General features: G+C 45.3%; 1 protein-coding gene across 2 annotated transcripts in view; it reads left to right on the top strand.

The window, feature by feature from the left end:
- Positions 1-20,846, top strand: part of IGF2BP3 (insulin like growth factor 2 mRNA binding protein 3) — a 106,577-nt gene that overhangs the window by 14,716 nt on the left and 71,015 nt on the right. For both annotated transcript variants that reach the window (XM_060248641.1, XM_060248643.1), the window contains exon 3: positions 14,428-14,476. In XM_060248641.1, the coding sequence (XP_060104624.1) occupies positions 14,428-14,476 (49 nt within the window). The remainder of the gene's footprint in view (positions 1-14,427; positions 14,477-20,846) is intronic.

Here is a 20,846-nt window from a genome sequence, read left to right as displayed (position 1 = left end):
CCACCCCCCCACTTTCTCTAAGTTTAGAAAGATGACATGTCAAACTTCAGTTATTGAGGTGGGTGGAACAATTACAAAGGATATCCATGGGGAATTTCCTTCAAAGCTAGCAAGGAATTCTGTAGACAAAGGCAGACACTTGTTCAAACACTATGACACATCCAGCCAATTCTAGGGGCAAAAGCCACTCATGGGGGTGCTTGTGCCATAAGTGCAGAACACATTCCATTGACCACATCCAGTTCATCTGTTTGCTACAAGGGAGGAATGAATCAGTGGCCATCTTCAATGTTTCCTACAGATCATAAGAGGAAATCTCCAGCAATTTGCATGCTGGTGTGGAACAGTTTTCTCTATGCTGTTTGATCAAGGAATCTGGACAAGCATTAGGGAATTAGGAAAGCATCTGCTTGAAAGATATACATTAAATTTCTTTCCCCAGAGGAATATGAGAGTTAGTTTGATTTCTTTTTACATTATCAGTAATAATGGATGTGCAGTGGGGGGAGGGGGAATGCTCTGAACCTAAAGATACATGTTCCTGGAGAAAATATATATTGCAACTCTGGGATCCATCCTGGCAGTGATTCAGAAGCAGAACTTCTTTGGCTTCTGAAGCATATGTTTGCATTCTCATCAGGATGAGTTGTAAGAAGTTTCTCTGCTTTGCCAGCAACCAGAGAACTTTCAGTACCAAGCCTGTTACCTACTAGAACAGCAGGAAGTTGAGACTGTATGATCTTGCCTTTAGGAGAGTTTGATGGACCTTTCATATTGCTGGGAGCCTGACTTCATGTCACAATGTGATTCACTTAAGTGTATGTGATTCAAAAGGGAGGGTATGCACCATTGCCCCAAGGCAGGGGTGTCAAACATACGACCCGGGGGCTGAATCAGGCCCCCAGAGGGCTCCTATCAGGCCCCTGAACAACTGACTCTTGTTTACTTCCTTCTCCCTCTCTCTTGCTTCCTTCTGCATCACAGCTTGCTTTGCAAGGCTTATACAATCTATAAGGAACACTAGGAACTACAGAGCAAAACCTCGATTTTCTCCATTGGTTGAACTTCTTCCGGTCCCCTGGGGAGGGAGGGAAAGAGCCAGAGCTTCCTTTGCCCAGTTTCTTGGATCCCGTAGGAGAGATACAAAGAAAAGGCACCTTTAAGAACAAGTGCTAATGTTTTAAGCATGTTTTATTTTAAGGTTTTTGGTCATGTTTGTCTGTGTCCTTTAAAAAGTTTGCTACCTAACCTTAAATAGGTACACACGTGGCCCAACCCAACAAGATCTCATTTATGTTAGATCTGGCCCTCATAACAAATGAGTTCGATACCCCTGGATAAGGAAACCCCAAGTTGGTATGTTAGGCAGCTTTCTTACATTGGAGTCATGGATATGACTGTATTATTAAATGTGTGGATTGGCTCAGCCATTATTCCCAGGTTTTCCAGCAGCCCTTAAGAAATTTCAGAAGAGTGGTGGCTGGCCTTTTGCAAGCCTAGAAAAACCAGCAAACAGAAACATCATGACACTGGTGCCAATATAGCAAGTGGAAGCAACTGCTCAGATGGACTTTTTTATATCTTCCTTCATCCCCTGGAAACTCATAGTTTGTAGCTGACATAAGCAGGGATGGGCACGAACCCATCTTGTTTGCTTCCTTCTTTCCTTTCTCTTTTTCATCAGATCCTAGTAATTTTTTCCTTGAACAAACATCTGGAATATGTAATGAGATGAATAAATGGAATGGTGTGATCAAGTTCCCTATAAAGGACAGATTTGATAATAGAGGAGTTCTTGATTAACTGGGTATTTGGAGAAATACCTGTTTTGCACTCTTGTCTGAAGTAAATGTAGTTTTGACAATATTCTTGAACCCAGATTTGCTGCTGAGCTCTCACATTGTAGTTTTGTGTGTAGAGATGTAAAGGCCTGGAAAAAGGGGGGTGGGGAAGGTTTTCTCCGCCTAGGACTCTTCAATTATTTAATGAAAAACTGAGGTTTGAGTGATCACTGGGGGGGGGGAATAATCCTCTTGTGAGCTTTTAGAATGAGGGGGCTTCTTATGACAAGGTTTTACTCACTCACAATGTATAGTATGAGGAAGTTTGAAGACTTCTTAAATTTTCCAGTGAGGAAGCTGAAAAGCTTTGGGGAGCCCAGATGAATTTTTCACTTTGTCTCACATCACAGCAAGAAATATATGATATAAATAAATGGGTGAAAAGTTTTTTAAGGCAAGGTTTACTCCAAGTATGGTATGAACAGCATTATATAATAATTCCTATGCATACTGAAGACATCTTCAACATATTTTAAAATATTTGTTTGTTTAAATGGGAATATTTTTGTAACAACATGCTGTGATGTAATGATAATGCATTATTAAAGAGTTCAGTTTTTTCAGTGTAATAACTTGATATCCAAATATCTATCAAAATATGCTTATTTTGTTTACTGTAGACTGCTTTTTACCCCTCAGAGGGCAAAAAGTGAGTTAGACACGTTAAGGTAGAATAGGGTACAGCTATTTTCATCTGAAGTACTGGGGTATTTTCTTATACAAAATTAAGAATTTACATTTTAAAAATCCATAAATATGTCAAATAGTACAATTTATATTAATTATAAATAATACATTTTATATTGTTAAATCAGTAAAATAAATTTAGGTTTGATAGGAAATTAAGTATTGCAATATATTTTAGTTTTTTACAACCCCTCCACCCGACCCAAAGTGGGGGGGGGCTTATTTCCTTGTTACTTCAGCATTTCCAGAAATGTTATATTAACTATGTGTGGTCAGATGATACATGTGCTCTAGATCAAGGATCCCCAATCCTTGGGTCGGGGACTGGTACCGGGCTGTGGCCTGTTTGCAATGGGCCGCGCAGCCTCACAGACACCCCGCCACACACACACACACACACACACACACACACGTTTTCACCATTTTAAGGATGGGGAAGGGAAGGAGGTAAGGGCAGTGTTGCTAGCTGGCGCTGCTTCAGTGGTTTTCCTGCCAGTCAGCTGATCACCAGGGGGTTTGGCCTGGGAGGCGCTTCATGACCCCTTCCCCAGCCTTAAAATGGTGGAAAGGGGGGAGGAGGTGGCGAGGCTGCACTGGGGTGGGGTGGGGTGGCGAAGCAGGGGGAGGAAAATGAGAGGAGGCAGCGAGGCTGTGCGGGGTGGCGGTGAGGCTGCGTGAGGGGGGGTAGCAACGGGGGGAGGAGGCTGTGCGGGGCGGTGGCACGCTGCGAGGGTGGCAATGGGGGGAGGTCACCCCAGGGGGAGGTCGAGGTGCCCCCACCTTGCCGGTCCCTGCGGCAAAAAATGTTGGGGACCACTGCCCTAGATTACAGGTCAGTGGAAACGTGGCCCACTCTACAGTCTCTGCTGTATCCACATTATATAGCCTGAGCCTTTCACTTTTGTGCTTTAAGAAATGTTGGTACACAACTCAGATTTGTTACACGGGCTACAATGATCTTTCAGTGGAGCTGTGGCCTGCACCAGGCTGTAATCCATGATGCCACTTAGTCAAGGGGAGGGTTGAGTTGGGGTCTCTCCTGTCAAGCACTCTAGATATCAGGCAATAGTGTATCCTTCCCACTTTCAGCAACTGGAGGAAGAACAACATAAAAATCAATAGATGCCTCCCACCCCTATTGCAGAGTCAATTTTTGCTTCAGTCAAATTATCACCTCTGTATGCAATTACTCCTAGGCAGCAAGCAACTGGAGATTGAGTTCAGTCTGCCAGCAGCCTCTACTTTCACCACCTCATGAGTTGTAGTCTGATGCACGTGCACATAGGCTTGTTTGGCTGACCACTAGTCAGCTGTAATGTGAGGCTGCTGTTTCTCCACACCAAACTTCCCAGCTGAGGTGTTGTGCTCACTATAGCAGCTATCACATCCTTGCCAGATACAATCAGATGCTTGTTAGTACTGATATGATAAAAACCACTGCAAGTTTATTATACTTGCATATATACCTCTTGAAAGATAATAATAATAATAATAATAATAATAATAATAATAATAATAAATTTTATTTCTACCCCGCCCTCCCCGCAAAGCGGCTCAGGGCGGCTAACAGTAAATAATATATTAACATAAATAGTAAAACATTAGATTAACAATTAAAATTACACATAAAAACCCGTTAATTCAATTAAAATACTTAATTTACATTACATTATATATATATCTGGCAGTAATAGCTGTTCTGGCGCTGATTCTGCCAATTTAAATGGTGTTAAAGATGGCGGTTCTTCGTTCATTGCAACTCAGCAGTCCGTATCATTATAGGCGCGTCTAAAAAGGGCAGTCTTGCAGGCCCTGCGGAACTGGTCGAGGTTCCGCAGGGCCCGCACCTCCTCCGGGAGCTGGTTCCACAGTGCAGGTGCCGCAACTGAAAAGGCTCGCACCCTGGTGCTTTGGAGCCTGGCCTCTCTCGGCCCAGGGATGGTCATTTTGTTTTTACTTGCTGACCTCAGTGCCCTCTGGGGTTCATACGGGGAGAGACGGTCCCTTAGGTAGGCAGGTCCTCGGCCATATAGGGCTTTAAAGGTAATAACCAACACTTTGTACTGGACTCGGTAGATAACTGGCAGCCAGTGCAGTCCGCGCAGCCCCGGCTGTATGTGCTCCCATTTCGGGAGCCCCAGTAACAGCCTGGCCGCCGCATTCTGCACTAGCTGCAGCTTCCAAGTCCGGCACAGAGGTAGCCCCAAGTAGAGGGCATTACAGTAGTCCAATCTTGAGGTGACCGTTGCATGGATCACTGTTGCGAGGTCGCGGCGTTCCAGGCGCGAATCTGCGGATGCAATCTTGGCTGCAAAGTAATTTTTCTTTGCGGCCTTGACTGCCATCTCATACGACTTCATAAGCGTTCTGTAGGATGTTCTCATTGCTTCGTCCCGAGTATGTCTCCACTGCCTCTCTAGTCGTCTGAGCCCTTGTTTGAGTTGGCGCAATTCCAAGGTGTACCATGGGGCCAACCTCCTACGAGGGCGCAGAGGGCGCCGGGGTGCTATTTCGTCAATGGCCCTGGTTAATCGGTCTTGCCAGGTTTCCACAAGGCCATCGAGGGAATTGCTAGTGGGCCAGGGTTCCCTCAGGGCCGTTTGGAACCGTTCCGGGTCCATCAGGCTCCGAGGGCGAGCCAAAATAGGCTCTCCGCCCATACAGGGTTGGGGTGGCGTCCCCACACGAGCCTTAAGGGCTAGGTGATCCGACCATGGTACCGCTTCAAGCGCGATATCGCTCACCGAAATCCCGGACGCAAAGATCAGGTCTAGTGTGTGTCCGGCTTGGTGCGTGGGAGTCGTAACAAATTGAGAGAGCCCCAGTGTCGCCATGGAAGACACTAGGTCCATCGCCTGAGTGGAGGCCGTGTCGTCGGCATGGACGTTGAAGTCACCCAAGACCATAAGCCTCGGGAACCTCAACGCCCAGCCCGCCACTGCCTCCAATAGTGATGGTAAGGCGCCGGTTGGTGCGTTAGGCGGACGGTACACCAACCAGACTGCCAACCCCTCTCCGGCATCTCACGCCAAACCAGCACATTCAATACCATCGATCCTTGGGTCCGGGAGGGCCCGAAAGGAGTAATCCTCCCGTATGAGTAACGCCACTCCTCCCCCCCGCCCGCTGGTCCGCGATTGGTGAAAGACCGAGTATCCCGGGGGGGCCATTTGGGAGAGAGCCACTGTCTCCCCTTCCCTCACCCAGGTCTCGGTCAGATACTGGAGCCTCTCACTGTAGCTGGCCAGTATGCAGTGGTGGGAATGATGATCAAAATGCCTTGGCTCTTCTGAAAAGTGGTGGTTTCTCCCAAGTGGATTGAAAGCCACAAGGCCTAGTGTGCTGCACTGAGCAGGAAGAACCAGGCTGGCAATGTTTTTGTGCCAATAGAATTTTGACAAACATAAAAGAGGAGCCCTGACCTGGATAGCCCAGGCAAGCCCAATCTCATCAGATCTTGGAAGCTAAGCAGGGTCACCTGTGATTAGTACTTGGAATGGAGACTTTCTTGAAATACCCACTTGGGAGGACAAGGGCAGGCTCCATTCAGTTACCTCTCTGAATATCTTCCAGGCCTCCAGCAGGCGTCAGTCACCAGATGTTGACATGACTTCCAGGTACGCACACATGCACACAAAATATAACAAAAAATACCCCAAAGTAGAAAAGAGGAGGATAATTTGCACTGGGTCCTTTTCTCACTGCAACTGTCTGGGCCATGTAGCTTTTTGTCCAGCATCAGGGTCTGCATTTTCAGACTCCCAGAGAAAGGCAGAAAGAAAGCAGAGAACTGTATCTTTCACATGCCAGAGGATCCAAGCCATTGTTTTGTAGTTTCTTAACTTCTCGAAGTGCAAAACTTCATTGGGAACATTGTGTTAAAAAACTGAAGTTCTGTACAATAGCCTTCCTAGTTCCATACACCAAATGAGTCACTGGGCTTTTGTTTCTCAAACAGCAGCCTAACATGAAACCTAGCAAACTACTTGTGGAAACAAGAAGAGTCACTTAGCAGTTTAATACAGCATTCAAACTGGACAAGTCAAAAACCCTTCAGGACATGTTTCAAGTCTAGCAATGTGGCCATGTGTAGAGTTGTTCATATCTAAGTCAGTTGAAAGCTTAGCTGGGGTAACTGTATAGGACTGAAGGGTGAAGTCTAGAATAGCTCTTTGGATCTAACCCATGATGCAGTGGCCATAACGCAGCAAGAAAATGTCTTGCATGTACCAGGCATGACTTCCATCTTTCCAAATAGTTCCCTGACTATTCAAGTAGGATGGAGAGAAGACAGCACTGCTATCTAAAGCCAGCCTCCTAGCTTCACTATAAAAGACCGCTGAACACAGGATGGGGATTTTGAAAACTGTTGTATGAAGTTTATCCTGGTGGTTTTAATAATGAGCTGCAGGTTTTGGAATTTAATACTATTTCCTTTTGAAGAATGCTTCTGTAGTGGGTGTGGGTGTTTTTGAAAGGGCATTTAAGTGCTGCTTATATCGAGATGCTGCCTCTTCTTATTGAGCAATATAATTGATCTTGTTCTTCAGAAGCAATCAGTATAAATGCTAAAGAACTCTCCAGTTACCAGATTAAGTTGCTCAACTAATTCCTTCTTTTAAGTAAAATGTATCAGGCAGGGTTGCCAACACACTCTGATGGAAAATGCTCTGCTTTTTTAACAGAGGCATAATGTATGCAAATGGACAGCTGTAATATTTCATGTCATTGAAATAAATCCTGTCACATGGTAAATAATATTTTAAGCCTCTATTAAAGGGACAGTACATTTTTCTTCAGGAAGTTGGCCACCTTAGTACCAGGCAGTCTCTTCTTAGTACATGAATATTTGTTTGCCCAATTGAGTTTCTCCCCCCACCCTTGTTGTAGTATACTAACTGTCCTTGGCAATGGCCTTAATTTATTGGAATTCTACTGCAATGCTGTAAATCCTTGATTTCCTGCATTGTTGATTAGGTGCTAATTAGTACTGATATGATGAAAACCACTGCAAGTTCATTATACTTGCATATATGTTTACATAACTTCACTTTCAGATTTACTTGCTTTCAACAGAATATAATTTCTTTTTGAAGAAGGCGGTATCAACAAATTTGTCAAACAGCATTTTAGTAAGCCAAACATTAAAGCTTGTCTTAATTTTAGAGGTATCTGATAACTATACACTTAAAATAATTGATTTTTAATCATTTTATTTAAAAAAACCCAATGTATTAGTTACCCAGTTTGGTGTAGTGGTTAAGTGTATGGACTGTTATCTGGGAGAACTGGGTTTGATTCCCCACTCCTCCACTTGCAGCTGCTGGCAGGGCCATCTTAACAGCATTATGGCCCCCGGGCAAAGCAGTGTACTGAGCCCCTATGACAACTGCTCACAGGAATAAAAGTGTAAATGGTTAATCATACACAGATTAGTATGGGGCCCCTATGCTCATGGGGCCCACGGGCAAGTGCCCATCAGGCCCATGCATTAAGACAGCTATGGCTGCTGGAATAGCCTTGTGTCAGCCATAACTCTTGTAGGAGTTGTCCTTGAAAGGGCAGCTGCTGCAAGAGCTCTCTCAGCCCCACCCACCTCACAGGGAGTCTGTTGCAGGAGGGGGGGAGGTAAAGGAGATTGTGACTGCTCTGAGATTCAGAGTATAGGGTGGGATATAAATGCAATATCATCTTAATCTAAATGGTGACATTGAGAGAATCTGTAAAGATCCTAATCCATTAGTTCAGAATTCTTTCAAGCATGCTTCATAGTCATAAGCAAATCAAAAGTGGCCAATTACAACATATAGCATTCCTATAAACTTCTGGTCTCTTCTTGAACATATGTTGTAAATCTCTGACATTGTAATGCTGAAGGAAGAGAAAAAATAATTATTAAAATCACAGTTGATCCATTAAAAATGAGTCCACAACTGGATCCATTACGGATCCATTACAAATCCAACATTAAAGATGGCACTTGGCCACTATGTGACAGTGAATGCAATTTTATTGCTTGTAATAATATGGGAAAGACTTTAAAGGAAAATTGATCAGTGGTATCTGGAAGGGAAGGTGTGCATAGTTTTGTTCTGGAAAGTGGAACATTTCAGTGCTATGTAAGATCTGTTTTGAATAATACGATCTTTGTGGTCTCTGTACATCACACTCATGGAATTAGGGCACCTGTGCCAATCCCAATCAGTAACCTGTGAAGTTCAAGGGATATTTGTACCCTAACCCCCAGGAGCATGTGCAGAAGCCCCATCGCACGTGCTAACCAGGATGAGCGTAAACATTGATCTCCATTGCCGCTATCTGTGAACCTTTTTCTATCTTTTTTCTTCATTATTTCTCACCTTCTCTTCCACCTCCTGTATCCTCCTTCTCTTTTGTCTGACTAACAAAAAAAAGTTAGAGAGGCTTTATTTCACTGCCCTTTGGAGCTTCTCTAAGTGCTGCATGAAGTACAGGAGTAAAATTCAACTGCCCAATGGCCACTCTCTGCGTTGTTTCTCTTCTTCCTTCTCCTCCCTTGGCAAAGCACACTGCATCGACTCATGCCCTCATTGTGCTAGATTCTCCAAAACTCAAGCTGCCCACCTTTCTGCAGCATTGTTAGAATCTGCCCTCTCACTGACCAATGGTGTCAACATCTTCGCTACCAGTTGATGCCACAACCCAACAATTGACATCTATAGTCAAATCGAGTTTGGGAGACCATGGCTCTTACACTCATACTCCAGCACTGACCGCCCTCCAAAATAACCAGGTTCAGCTTTCAAGTTGGAGTCCTTCATGCCTGTTAAAAAAAGCAAGGAGGACATGGTCTTCCAAAAACAAATCCTATGGTGATCTTATCAAACTTATGGGCTACACGCTGATTCTCACCACAGTCGATCCACAACCTGCCATTACAGACATGTTATTTGACTTTTTCCAGCTGGATACTTCCACAGCCATTTCCCTGCCAGTCACCATTGTTGTCTTGCAAGCAAATAAGGCCTCCTGGACTAAACTGGCTTCCACCCGTCTCATCACACAGGCTTGAGCATGTGTAATGAGTCCAGGAAACTGGCATAGTTTCTTTTCACTCCCCCAAAGCCCAACTCCATTGTTGTTTCCTCTTCATCTAAAGCAACGTTTCCCAAACTCCACCCCCCCCCCCCCATGGCCCAGTTATTTTTACACTTCTCCTTCGTGGCCCACTAAAATTTTGGGGTGGAGCCGGGAGACAGGAAATGATGTACAAACAAGCCTAAAACTCTTGCAATATATTTTTTAGGAAAAGTAGGAGATGGTAGAATTTTTCAATGCAATTTTAAAAATAAAAAATCAAGAAGAAGCACAAGGATCACACAGCAGAAAACGAAAAATATAAAATGCTCTCATCCTGGGAAAACATGAAATAGGGCAATTCAAGCTTCTCCCCCCCCCCCCAAAGATCTACTCAGATTAGCAATGGCAAGGATGGAAGGAAGGAAGGAGAGAGACAGGGGAAAAGCCTGACAGAAAGAAATAAGCAAACAAGCAAAGGAAGAGAGAGAGAGTGAAAGAGAGAAAGGAGGGAGGAAGAAGAAAGAAAGAAACCTGAAATGGCAGTGCTGGGAAAACATGAAATGGCAGGGCATCTCCCCCCCCCCCCCAAGTCTACTCAGATTAGCAATGGGAAGGAAGGAAGGAGAAAAGACTGACAGAAAGAGAGAGAGGAAGACAGGGAGAAAGACTAACTGACAGAAAGAGGGGGGGATGGGAAAAGACTGACAGAAAGAAAGAGAGAGAGAAGGGAGGGAGAGGGAGAGAGTTGGAAACAAATAGAGGAAAAAAGAAAGAGAAAGCAAATATGAAGGAAGGAAAGGGGAAGGAGGGAGTGGAAGAAAGGGACAAAAGGAAGAAAGAAAGGGAAAGAAAAACGGATGGGAGCAACTCACTTTTAGAAATGCTGATTCTCACTGCACAAGCTCCTCCTTCTCCCTCCCTCCCTTCCCCACCACTGGTATATTTCCGGCATGTGGGGGAGGAATCAGCCATGCGCCCTTTCCAGGCACGGTCCCTTCGAAATGCCAGTGGCATTCCTCAGCGCTGAATTATCTCAGCTCCGTTTTCCTCACTGAGGAGATGGTCGGCGGGAGGGGGGGAGCTTTATAAAGTCGGAAATTTACCAGCGGTGGGGGAGGGAGGAGGAGGCGGGGATGCTATGGCGCGGGGTGGGTGCTATGGCGTGGGGGGTGGCAGCCAGGGAATGGGAGGCCCCGAGGCCCGGCATTAGCCCTGCATGCCCCAGTGCCGGGTCCTGACCCTGCAATTGGGAAACGCCAATCTAAAGCATATCAAACCCACTCAACACCATCTGACAGAGAGGATAAGAAACTCAGTGCCCTGGTTAGGAAATGTTACTCTGATGGAGCTCTTGGTATCAAAGCATCCAACAATTCTGCCTGCATGGGCAGATACCAGTATGTCTTGTGGGAACAATTATCTAAAACCATAGCTGCCTTACCAAAGGAGAAGTGCTCCCTGCTAAATGCATCCATAAAAAAGGGATGCTTCTAGCCAAACAACAGCAAAATTCTTCTAAATACATTGTTGACATCTTTATAAAGACACTTGCACTCACCATCACACTCAGGCATCATGCAATGCTTTGCTCAGCTTCTCTCCAGCCAGACACCAAAGTTTGTGTGGAATACTTACTTTTTGAAGGTGATGGTCACAGATGCTGTCCTACAAGAGAAGGATAAGAGCATTAAGACATCCAGAAACCTAGGGGCCTCTTCCTCATCACGATCTTCCAAAGACAAACCCTGGACCAAACCATTGTCCAGACGCCCTTTCTAGAAACAGTCTTCGGAACCGTCCTGGAGACCAAGATCTTCTCAGCCTTCATCCAGACCATCTTTCAGTAATGTCCTAATTTTCTCTGCCAGATTCCCAGTTGGCCAGGCCCAAGGGTTCCAGAGTGCCCAGACAGGCCTTTAACTTTACATTTTGGCTCTTCCAGTCTCCCTCCCCCCTCCTCTGGACCTACTTGAGCCGGCTACCTGAAAAGCAGATTCCACTGGGGATTGAACTCAGGTTGTGAGCAGAGCATAGGACTGCAGTACTGCAGCTTTAACACTCTGCGCCATGGGACACCTCAAAAACAAGGCTGAAAAAGATCATGCCAGAGACTTTGTAAGCGGCTAACTGAGATGATTAAATTGTGCTATCTCTTGGCCAAATGACAGCTTCCTGGACCAGTCTGTGGCCATTTCACTAGAGCGCTGGCCACATCAAGAGCATTCCTTAAAGGCACACCATTGGATGAGCTCTGCAAAGCTGCCACCTTGGAATCACCACATACCTTCATGAAGCATTATGCCCTTGATGTCTGTCTGCACCAGCGTTCAGTGATGGGGCACTTGGTCTTGCATTCTATTTGAACCTGAGTTCCCACCAGCACCCTCCTCTAGGTAGGCCATAGCTTGCTAATTTCCCATAGGTGTGATGTACAGAGACCACAAAGAAGATAAATAGGTTGCTTACCTGTAACTGATGATCTTTGAGTGGTCATCTGTGCATTCACACCATCTGCCTTCCTTCCCCATTGCTGTCGGTCCTCAATCTCTTCAGATTACACAGCACTCAGAAGGAACTGGCAGGATGTCCATGCCCACCGTGCATGGTGGGGGATCTGCACATACTGCCGAGGTAAAGGTAATCCCCTGTGCAAGCACCAGTCATTTCCGACTCTGGGGTGATATTGCATCACAGTGTTTTCACGGCAGACTTTTTACAGGGTGGTTTGCCATTGCCTTCCCCAGTTATCTACACTTCCCCCCTCCCCCCCAGCAAGCTGATACTCATTTTACCAACCTCGGAAGGATGGCAGACTGAGTCAATCTTTAGCCGGCTACCTGAACTCAGTTTCTACCAGTTTCCGCTCAGGTCATGAGCAGAGCTTAGGACTGCAGTACTGCAGCTTTACCACTCTGCGCCACGGGGCTACCTTCCCAGGGGTTAGGGTGCAAAAGTTCCTTGAGCTTGCTAGGTTACCAATCAGGATCGACTCAGGCACCCTAATCCCATGGGTGTGAATGCACAGGTGACCTCTTGAAGGTCATCAGTTACAGGTAAGCAACCTGTTTTTGATGGATACCAGGTATGAGTTGAATTTGTTGACAGCCTTATGGAAAATTGCAATGGATATTTCAGTGAGACTGATCTTTGTCCATATGGTGGTCTTGGCAATAAGGTTTAATTACACCATACAAGGCTTCAAATAATTGTAATGATTTTGATGCTGTGAATTGGCTTCCAACAATAATGGGCTTTGTAGCTTTTGCCTGAGAATTTATACTGTATAAGAAAAACATGCTTAGAGATATTTTGAGAAAGCAATGAATTGAATGCATGCCAATTGTGCTAAAAACTAGATATATTAATAGCATCCTTTTATTTCCCTGTCTTTGTAATGTTGGAGTGTGTTGCTTTTTGAATTGAAATAGTATGAGAGAATAAATCCAGAGCAGCCTTACAACTACAAATAAATTTTGAATATAGCATTTGATTGCAAAATCTTCGTTGCAGAGCTCCTTTTAATCTCTTACTAACTAGCATTTCTTTCAGTGATGTGAACATTCTTGTTGTGGAAAAGATTAATTGGGTTCATTGAGTATTAAATACTGATATGTTGAAAAATCCATATTCATGTAACTAATTGAATTTATCTTCAGAATTATTGCTGTATCAGTTTTAAGAATATTTAATCAGATCTAATTAGGCAAGAGAATAGAGTAATTCTGGTCCTTTAAAAAAAACTATAAGAATAAGCTAAAGTTTCACAGAGCACATCTAGAGTTTCTCGTTGGAATTCCTTGTTTCAGCAGGGCTTGCCCAAGAGAAGTTTCTGGTGATCTCAGCTCAAATTACAAAATGTTGTTTCATTGTTCAGAACATAAATCTCCTGAATTTTAAAACTATCTAATCGGATTTCAACACAACCACTTATTTGAGAGTTAGACTAAGATCAAGGGGGTCCAGGTTCAACAAGAAGAGTGAGGCATAAATGAAATAAATAAAACAAAATTTAAACCAGAATAGTACATGGATGAACTTGTTTCCAGCTTTAATCCCTTTATTGGCTGTGGATCTTAATGAAATGTAGTGTATTTTGTACTGGTGCAGTTGCATTTCCCTCTACCCCAAGAATGCTTCTTATTTTGTTTTTCTGAGTTCTTGTTGTAAGAATAACCTTCCAGCCCTGAGAAAATGCCTACACTACCTGTGTGGTGTATACTGACTTAATCTATACATCCTTGAAAATTCTGCAGGTTGGGTAGCATCTTTGGTGTCTATTTGTTCTGCTTTAGGTAAAATGGGGGTAGGGTTAAGAAGTGAGGATGCAAACTACTTGGCTGTTAATCAGTTTAGGATGTGGCTAGTTAGTATTTGTTGTAGGAATTGCAAAACAAATCCTTGTGTACTGGCAATATTGCTGAAATACAATACTGGTTTGAAACCTTGGTGGAATGTTAGGAACTGAAGCGTAAATTAAGCTGAATGCCTTTTATAAGAATGGGCATAATTTCATATGCAGAAGACATTTTTGAGCATAAAAAACCTCTGGTTATAGTTTTTCCAGGTTAAAAAGCAATTAATACAGTGCTTAAGTATTTTGAGGTAAGAACTGGTAATCTTGAAGCAAAAGCTTTTGCATATTCTTCTGTGACTGTTGTGAAGAGCAATAGCTTTCAAGTATCTGTCCAATTAACTTAAAAAAAAACTTAAAGCGGTTTGAAATAGGGCATACATTAATTTGTGCTGCTGTTGTTCCTTTGTAGCACTGATTTTGTTCAGTTGTTTTAATGTTTGTGTTTTAAGATTCTCTTTCTCTCTTGTTCTTTCTTACCATTCCTAGGAGTCGAAAACTTCAGATCAGAAACATCCCACCACACTTGCAATGGGAGGTAGGCATTCATGTTTGAATTTTAAAGGGACTACTTTAAGAAGATAAACTAGTGTGTGTGTAGGGGGGTCACTTTTGCATCCCCCCCTTGTTCCCTCCTTCCTCCCAAGCATGCAAATTCTTAAAGGGGTTGGAGAGATATTTTGCATGTTTGAATAACAAGTCCTTCTAAATGACTTTTTAAAGCAATTAATCCTGGGCGTTTGAAAAGGGGTGGAGGGGTGTGAGAATGGAGGGGGGCGAATGTATTCTAACAATAAATTCTTAAACACATTGCAACTTTGCTGTGTGACTGAAGGTTCATCTGTGATTTTCTTCCCTGTAAATATTAGCATTGTGGCAACTTTTATAAATAGAAACTCTTTGCCTTTTTAAATAGTTATTCTTCTCATTAGTTACTTCCATAGCATCATGCCATGCTTCCAGAAGCAAAGTTCAGTAGAATCAAAATAATAAGGTAGTAACATGCAGATTATCATGAAAACCCAACTTTTTACTTGTGCCTCTGATACTACTGTAGTTAGAAACAAATAAGTACCTCTGATATATACTATTGTTAGAAACAAACAAGGCTGTCTCAATATAATTGAGAAAAAAAGCGAACATTCATTTAATAAAATTGTTCACAGTGGATCATGTAGAAATTGCATAGAAGAAAAGCCCAAGGCTTGTATGTAGGAGTCAAAGCCTGAACCCTGTGGGTTCCCAGAGCTAGTGCACACAAGAAAACAATTCTTGTAAAAATATGTGAAGTTTATTTTTATAATTACCCTTGAAAGTGTTGAATGCCTTAAATCCCCTGATCTTCCCCTTTGCTACAATTCCCAGCTCAGGCTGGCTTTTCTGAGAATGGATTAGAGCTTGCTTGCCGAAGTTCTTCTTTCAGCTTGCAGAAGTTCTTCTTTCAGAGGCTCCACCAAGGGGGCTGTCCACTGTCTCCCCCTCCCCAATGGGAAACCTCCACTGTCAATAATTCCTTTGTGGAGTCCATCTCCTGCCTCTCTTTCTCTTCAGCTTGGAAAGCTGTACTGGCATTGGCTCCACTGGAAGGGCTGCCTTCTTTATATCTTTTGCCTGGCTGTGAGGCGATCCCTTTACTGAGCTGGTGCTTCAGTCCTTTGTAACATAGCATGTCAATACATTAGGTCTCCAGTTAGGAATTTATTGTCCCCGTTTGAGTGAACTAACACTGGAAGTTTCCTCTCACAGTCTCTGAAGCACACCTGTATAAGAGCCATAGGTTGATTGGAAATCTGAGAGACATAGATGTGAATGGAAACTTTTCCAACACACTTCTAGGTATGGAACTGAAGTCACTGCCAGTTTCAATAAACCCCAAGAGTATTCTGTCACCACCAATAACAATAATATAACTCCTCAGATATTTTAGCCATTTCTTCTGGGATGGTGGGACAATCAATTTGTAAGGTGCCACTATAATCATTGCCCCCCTCCCCTGACACTTCGCTCTCCAAGGAAGCTGCAGCACTGCCATCCTCTTGAGCTGTCAGTCCTGCCCTCTGTTGCTGGATCTGCTTGGTCTGAGGCCTCTGGACTTTGTACTGCTTGTTTTCTTCACCATGGTGACTAGAAGAATCTCAGCATCTTGGGTTTCTTCCCTCTCTGACTCCCAAGTCTCCACAGTTTCCTCTGTCACATACCTCACTTTGAGTAAGAGGCTGTCTTCCTTCTCCTTTGGCACCAGCTTTGGGCAGTCACATCTGAGGTGTCCCTTCTCATGGCAGTGACGACATTCCATTACTGTGGTAGAGGTGGCTCCTGGTCTGTTGCCCTGGAGGGACACAGGACTCTGCCTGCCAGGTTAGCAAAACTCACTCAACTGCTCACCTCCAAGCATTTGAGTCACTGTCCATCCTTTATCTCTGCACCAGGCTTTTTTTTGCTTCAGCCCCTTTTGCTCATACTGAAACGTAGCTGCCAGCTGGTCAGCAAACAATGTCATATCACTTAGTGGGGCAGGACTGCAGGCTTGAATTAAAGCACCGATGTCATATGGCATAGCCTGAAAGAATTGATCCCAGATCAAGATGATTCACAACTGGGCATGAGTGTAGGCCTGAGAGGCTTCCAACCAACAAACCTAGGAATTGGGTTAGGCATGACATAACTGCAGCATAAGTTTTCCTGGTTTACACATGGGAGTGGGTAGGCAAGTTATATAAAGGGAGAATTCTGATAATTTTGTCTTGTTTATATTTGGAAGGCTGGATGTTTAAAGAACCTTTCAGTTGTTTGTTGGCTCACCTGGAAGTGAATCAGTGAGTGGAGCTTCTGGGTCAGTCTCAAGGGCAAGTCAGCGTACAGCAGGTTACAGTAGTCTAGCCTGGAGGTGACTGTTGCATGAATTACTGTGGCTAGATCAGTGTGCAACAAGAAAGGGGGGATAATTGCCGTACTTGGCATAGATGGAGAAACTCCAGCCTGGCAATATTTATGACCTGGATCTCCAAAGCTAAGGAGGTATCCAGGACCACACCCAAACTCTTGATGGATTATGCCAGTGTTAACAGCACCCTGTCAAGAGTGGGGAGTCTGTGCCCCAACCTTGAGGCTACCCCCCCCCCCCGCCACAAAATCTGTCTTTTTTGGATTCAGTCTTAGTCTACTCTTTTTAAACCATCCCACCATGGCCTCCAAACCTGCAACAGAATTATGCAGGGCAATATCTGGATGACTGTCCAGAAACAGATATAGCTGGGTGTCATCAATGTACTAATTACACCCCCAGCCTAAAACTCCACATTAGCTGGGTGAGGGGGCGAATATAGATGTCAAGTAATATCAGGAAGAGAATTTCCCCTTCAGGAATCCCCCATGTTAAGGGCTACCAAGTTGATACCTTCTCTCCCAGCACCACCCTTTGTCCCCAATCAAGGAGAAATGAGAAAAGCCATTTCAGGGCTACCCCACAAACTCCCATGTCGGTTTGACAGTAGGTCAAAAAATATGTTGAATGTTGTGAGACTGAGCAACAGCAGCAGGACTGACCCATCTTGATCCAGCTGTCTGCAGAGATCATCTGTCAGGATGACCAACACCATCTCTTTCCTGTGGCTGGGGCAAAAGCCAAACTGAAATGGGTCCAATGCCGATGTGTCATCCAGGAAACTCTGGAGCTGCTCAGCTACTGCTCTCTGTTACCTTGCCAAGAAATAATAAGTTTGAAAATGGGTAGTAGCGGCAGGATCAATAGGATCCAGAGACATTTTTCAAGAGCAGTACCACCACAGCCTCTTTCAGATGCTCTGCATACCCCGCTGTCTCGAGGGACAGATGGATAATATCTTGTCAGTGGGCCCAGTATCCTCTTATCACTGGTTTTCATCAGCCATGAGGGACACGGATCCAAGAGGCATATGGTTGGCTAACAGCACCCAGGATCCTGTCAACATCTGCAGAGAAGAGCAGGCTGAAGTTGCAAAAAAACAAATCTAGAGGTGGCCAGGGGACATCCGGTTCATATACTGTATCAACATTGGTGGTTAGGTTGTGGCAGAGTGTCAAGACTTTGTCCACAAAAAAGCTTGCAAATGCCTCACAGCTAAATATGACTAAATTACTAATTTTTACAATTTCTCTCCATGAGGGGTATCAGAGATTTAAGCCTAGGCAGGGAGGGCGGGATATACTGGTAAATAAAAATTTATTATTATTATTATTATTATTATAAACAATTCTGCTGGGTGTGAGCTAGCGGATGTGATGGAGGCTGAGTAGAATTCCCTGTTTACAGCGTTCACTACCACTTCATAGACTTTCATAAGTGTCCTATAAGATTATTATTATTTTTAGATATACTAGGCTGCCCTTCCCTGCAAGTAGGACTCAGGGTGTCTTACAACAGAGCAAATACAATAAATAATACAAAACAAAAATTAACATTGAAATTACCTATACCATCAAGAATTAAAAACACTACATTTTACAAGATGGCGAAATAACATTTAGATCTTCTTCGTGGTCTCTGTGCTTCACACCCATGGGATAGAGCGCCTGCGCTGATCCCCGAATCAGTATCTGGTAGGATTTTTCTGCGCTCGGCGCCAATGGGCATGCGCAGGTGTCCCAGTACGCATGCTCACTGGCGCCAGCGCAGGGATTCCGCCAGTTCCTTTCTGACCGCTGCGCAGAGAGGTTTACCTTTCGTGTCCCCGGTCAGTGAGATATCGTTTTTTGCCTTTATTCGTTGTATATAGCCCGTTTGTTGTTTTCTTAGAGTAGATAGTTAGTTTTGATAGTTAGTAAAAAAAAAAAAAAGTTTGTGTGTGTGTTTGTTGGACTGCCCTTCGGGGCCTTTCCCCCTGTTTGTTTTCCCCCAAAAGTTTTTTTCCCTCAGAGGACTCTGAGTGGGTTTTTTGGCGATTGGCGTCTATGGAAAGACGTTGGGGGGTTTTCAAACGCTGCCGCTCTTATGGGAAGAAGATTGCCGCCCCAGACGGCCATTCTCTGTGTCTTCTCTGCTTGGGTGAAGCGCACCGCGGGGAGTCCTGCCCACACTGCCTTCGCTTCTCCAAGCAAACGCGGAAGAACCGGGCGGCGCGGTTTTCGGCGGCTTTAACTGAGTCAGCACTCTGCCCTCAGAAATCGGCATCGGGCCCGTTGGCATCGACCATGGCAGACACCCCGGCCCCGACGGTCACATCAGCCGATGTGACCCTGATCGTGACCGAAATGCCGATCGAGCGAGGCTCCTCCATAAAATGATTCCATGAGGGATCAGTGGACACGCCCGCCAAGAAGCGTCGGGATGACTCGGGGATCCAAGCATCCGCTCCGAAGAAGGCCAAGTCCAAGGAGAAGCGGAAAAGGCCCCGCACTCCATCGCCTTCTCGCGACATTTCGGCACCGATGACCTCTGCTCCACTGAGGAAGATCCTGGCGTCCCCGTGCCACAGCCCATCGGCATCGAGAGGCAGTACTCAACAGCCCCGTCTCTCGATGTCTGAGCAGGAGATCGACCTCACTCAGCGATCCTCGTCATCCAGGTCGCGGCGTCGTAGTGGGAGTGGTTCGATCTCCAAAATAGAGGCATTGGCGCCGATGGACCCGTCTACCCCAATGGAACCTAGAGGCAGACGGGAGCAAGAGCCCTCCATGGCACCACGCCATTTACTACCACTACCATCGTGGGAGCAGCGTCAATGGCCGCCCACCTATCCGTATCTTTACCCTCCATATCAGTGGTTCCCACCGAGGGAGTTTGCAGAGTGGGATCAACAGTCGGAGGCATCCTGCATGTCGAGGCTTTCGCACCATTCCCGAAGACCATCAGCAGCGGCATCGGTATCGATCCCTCCGGAGAGGCGCACCGCCCCAGCGGCTGAGACTCATCAGCGGCCATCGACAGCAATCCGTTCGCCCATCCGGGAATCGACGCCGATCCTCTCTGAGCACTCTGTGCACCGGGAGTCTTCCTCATCGGACTCAGAGAGCGGTACCGACACCGAGGAAAGTGCTTTGGAGCCTTCGCCAGGGTCCCATACGGCTGAAGATCTTCCTATTTCGCCATCGGAGGATCTGAAGTCCTATGGCGACCTGGTGAAGAGGATGGCAACCTCCCTCTCCCTGCCTGTGACGCAGCCACAACCCGTCGTGGATGATAATGTCTTTGACATTATGCAAAGAGACGCATCCACAGCAATCGCTTTGCTGGTCACCAAAGTGATTCTTGCAGGCAGTCAAGGAGCCCTGGAAGAAACCATCTTCAACGTCGGTGTCATCCAGAAGGCTGGACCACATGTACAGGGTCCAGGAGACAGGGGCTGAGTTCCTTTTCACCCATCCAAAACCGAACTCAGTGGTCGTCTCTTCTTTCTCCAAAGCACGCAAGGTCCACTCATCCCCACCGGACAAGGAGGGAAAAAAGCTGGACAATATGGGAAGAAAGGTCTACTCCGCAGGGGCCCTAGGAGTAAAGGTATCTAACTATGTGGCTTGCATGGCTAGATACCAATACTCCGTATGGGAACAACTCACCCCTCTCCTCTCTTCCCTGAGCGAGGACAAAAAGGCTGCTGCTAGGAAGCTGCAGAAAGAAGGCTTTGCTGTGGCCAAGCAACAATTGGCTGCAGCAAAGCACATGGTGGATGTGTCGGCAAAGGCTATCACATCCGCTGTGTACATTCGTCGGCACTCCTGGCTATGGTCAACCGCCCTGCAGCAAGATACTAGGGCCTTTGTTGAGGACTTGCCCTTTGAGGGGATGGTCTCTTCAGCACTACCACAGACAGTGCGCTGCAGGAAATAGATAAGAGCTTGAAGACCTCCAGGAACCTGGGTGTGCAGGCCACCTCCAGGGCTCCCAAGGCGAAGCAGTGGCACAAACCGTGGGCCAAGAAGCCTTATCAAAA

This window comes from Heteronotia binoei, chromosome 10 (assembly GCF_032191835.1).
Source record: "Heteronotia binoei isolate CCM8104 ecotype False Entrance Well chromosome 10, APGP_CSIRO_Hbin_v1, whole genome shotgun sequence".
NCBI lineage: Eukaryota > Metazoa > Chordata > Lepidosauria > Squamata > Gekkonidae > Heteronotia > Heteronotia binoei.
This window is presented reverse-complemented; position numbering and strand designations above follow the sequence as displayed.